Below are 2,322 nucleotides of genomic sequence, written 5' to 3'. Positions count from 1 at the left end.
GTGAATATTGTAAGACAGTTCCATGACGGCATGATGGCACGAGTAACTGATTACGGTGACATCTCAGTCACGTTCCCGGTAACCAACGGCGGAAGACAAGGTTGCGTGCTATCAGCAACGCTTTTCAGTATGACGTTTTCGGCAATGCTGACTGATGCCTTCAGTGAAGTTACTCCTGGAATACAAATCCGGTACCGGAAGCTATTCAATCTCCGCCGTCTACAAGCTGTCAGTAAAGTCAAAGAAACAGTAATCAGAGACCTCCTTTTGACTGACGACTGTGCTCCCAATGTCATCCAAGAGCATGAACTGTTACTGTAAGTGGACAAATTTTCTTCAGAATGTGAGAACTTGGGTCTTAGAATAAGTATGAGCAAGACAGAAGTCATGCACCAGCCTGCTCCTGGCAACACGTACCAGGAACCGAACATCTAAGTAAATGGTCAGAGCTTGAAAGCTGTAGACCATTTCACCTACCTTGCCAGTACACTCTCTCGGGTTGCCAACATCGACATTGAAATCACCAACTGCATTGCCAAGGCCAGCAACTCCTTTGGCAGACTAAGGAAAACAGTCTTGGAACGAAGAGAAATTCAGCAGTACACAATGGTCAAAGTGTACAAACAGTGGTCCTGAAATCTCTTCTATATGGTTGTGAAATGTGGGTACTCTACAAAAGTCACGAAAAACAACTAAACCACTTCCAGGTTCGATGCCTTCGGAACATCTTGAACATTTGCTGGCAAGACAAGATCCCAGACACTTATGTTCTCGAGAGGTCCCAGCTCCCAAGCGTCATCACTACGATCCGCAAAGCGCAAACCCGCTGGGTAGGCCACGTGTATCGGATGACAGACTCGCGCATACCAAAACAACTGCTCTATGGTGAACTTCGGTGCGGAATGAGAAGAGCTGGTGGACAGCGCAAACGGTTCAACGACACTCTGATGTCCTATATGAAAGACTTGAAACTTGACGTAGTCATGGGAAAGAAGTGCTTCCGACAGGCCAACCTGGCGCCGTTTGGTACACTAGGGCTCTCTGCTTGTGGAGGCAAGACGAATTAAATCTGCAAAAGAGGAGCGCGCTGCGCGAGAAGCCCGAGATGCTGAAGTGGCTGTCTTCAACCACTGGTGTCCAACACGTTGCAGGGGCTTCCGCGGCCGGCTTGGACTGATCAGACACCTGCGGACACACAACTAGTTGTCTATGGTCATAATCGACTCCGATTGACGAACACCGCCCCACACACCCACACACACACACATATATATATATATATATATATATATATATATATATATATATATATATATATATATATATATATATATATCGTTATTTACTGTAATGATTATTAAATACTTTCAGGCACTAGAGTTTGGTCGTTTCGGGAATGATCACGATTAACACCGTTCAAGAGACTCAAACGAGGTAAGTCATATCTGACTTCATTAGCAGGGGCCACATCCAGTTACCAACTGTTAATCGCGAGATAGATTATTGAACTGAAAGCATATATTTTTAAAAATGCGTTTAACATCAGTCAGCCTGATGTAATCATTATGTGATTATCTGCACATGCAAGCTAAATTGATTGACTTTATTACAACTAAAAGTGCATAACGATAAGTAACAAGTTTCCTAAAGTAACTTTCAAAATTATTTACTCTAATAACATAAATTTAATTGCTTCTGCACTAGTGTTTCATCCTTTCAAAAAATCATCAGTATGGGGTGTCATGGTTAACACCGGTCGAGATTTCTAAACATTTTACGGCGGCAACGCTACCTACAACAATTTTATTTCCTCATTCTCTCCCCCTATCTCTACATTTTTCTCAGTCGCTCTTTCTCTCGCATGCTGGCTCTCGTTCTCACCTCTCTTTCTCTTTCTTTCTCGCCTGCTCGCTTTTTGAATTTTAGATTATGCCGAATAAACACAACACAAACATTTGACCTCATCAACACTACTTACAACAATGTTATTTGCCCACTCTCTCCCTCGTTCTTTCGCTTTTTACATTTCTTTTAATGTCAGAAAAGACATTTCACGACTCAACACTTCATGCAGAATTTTGATCCACCCCTTTCTCTCTCTCTCTCTCTCTCAATTTTTTACATTTTTTCAGTGTACAAGTAAGATATTTAATATTATGTATGAAAACAATATCTATCAATAAATGAACTAGAATAAAAATTAATGTGATAGAAATAAAAAAAGATAACTTGCTCAGCATGATCATTAATTTAAGTTGCAATGCATATAAAAATTACAGTAAGCCAAACAAAAAATACAACATAAATATATATTAAATAGTC

General features: G+C 40.7%; 1 protein-coding gene across 1 annotated transcript; it reads left to right on the top strand.

The window, feature by feature from the left end:
* The first annotated feature begins 659 nt into the window (after positions 1-659).
* Positions 660-1,067, top strand: LOC145293667 (uncharacterized). The gene has a single exon (XM_080140042.1). The coding sequence runs from the start codon at positions 660-662 to the stop codon at positions 1,065-1,067; it is 408 nt and encodes a 135-aa protein (XP_079996168.1).
* Positions 1,068-2,322: the final 1,255 nt, after the last annotated feature.

This window comes from Euprymna scolopes, chromosome 15 (genome assembly GCF_053919585.1).
Source record: "Euprymna scolopes isolate OS-2025 chromosome 15, ASM5391958v1, whole genome shotgun sequence".
NCBI lineage: Eukaryota > Metazoa > Mollusca > Cephalopoda > Sepiida > Sepiolidae > Euprymna > Euprymna scolopes.
Note: the sequence above shows the minus strand (reverse complement) of the source record. Positions and strands in the feature narration are given on the sequence as shown.

Bases quoted from the DNA above. Each gene is read 5' to 3' on its own strand.
- LOC145293667 (XM_080140042.1), top strand. From the start codon at position 660: ATGTGGGTACTCTACAAAAGTCACGAAAAACAACTAAACCACTTCCAG.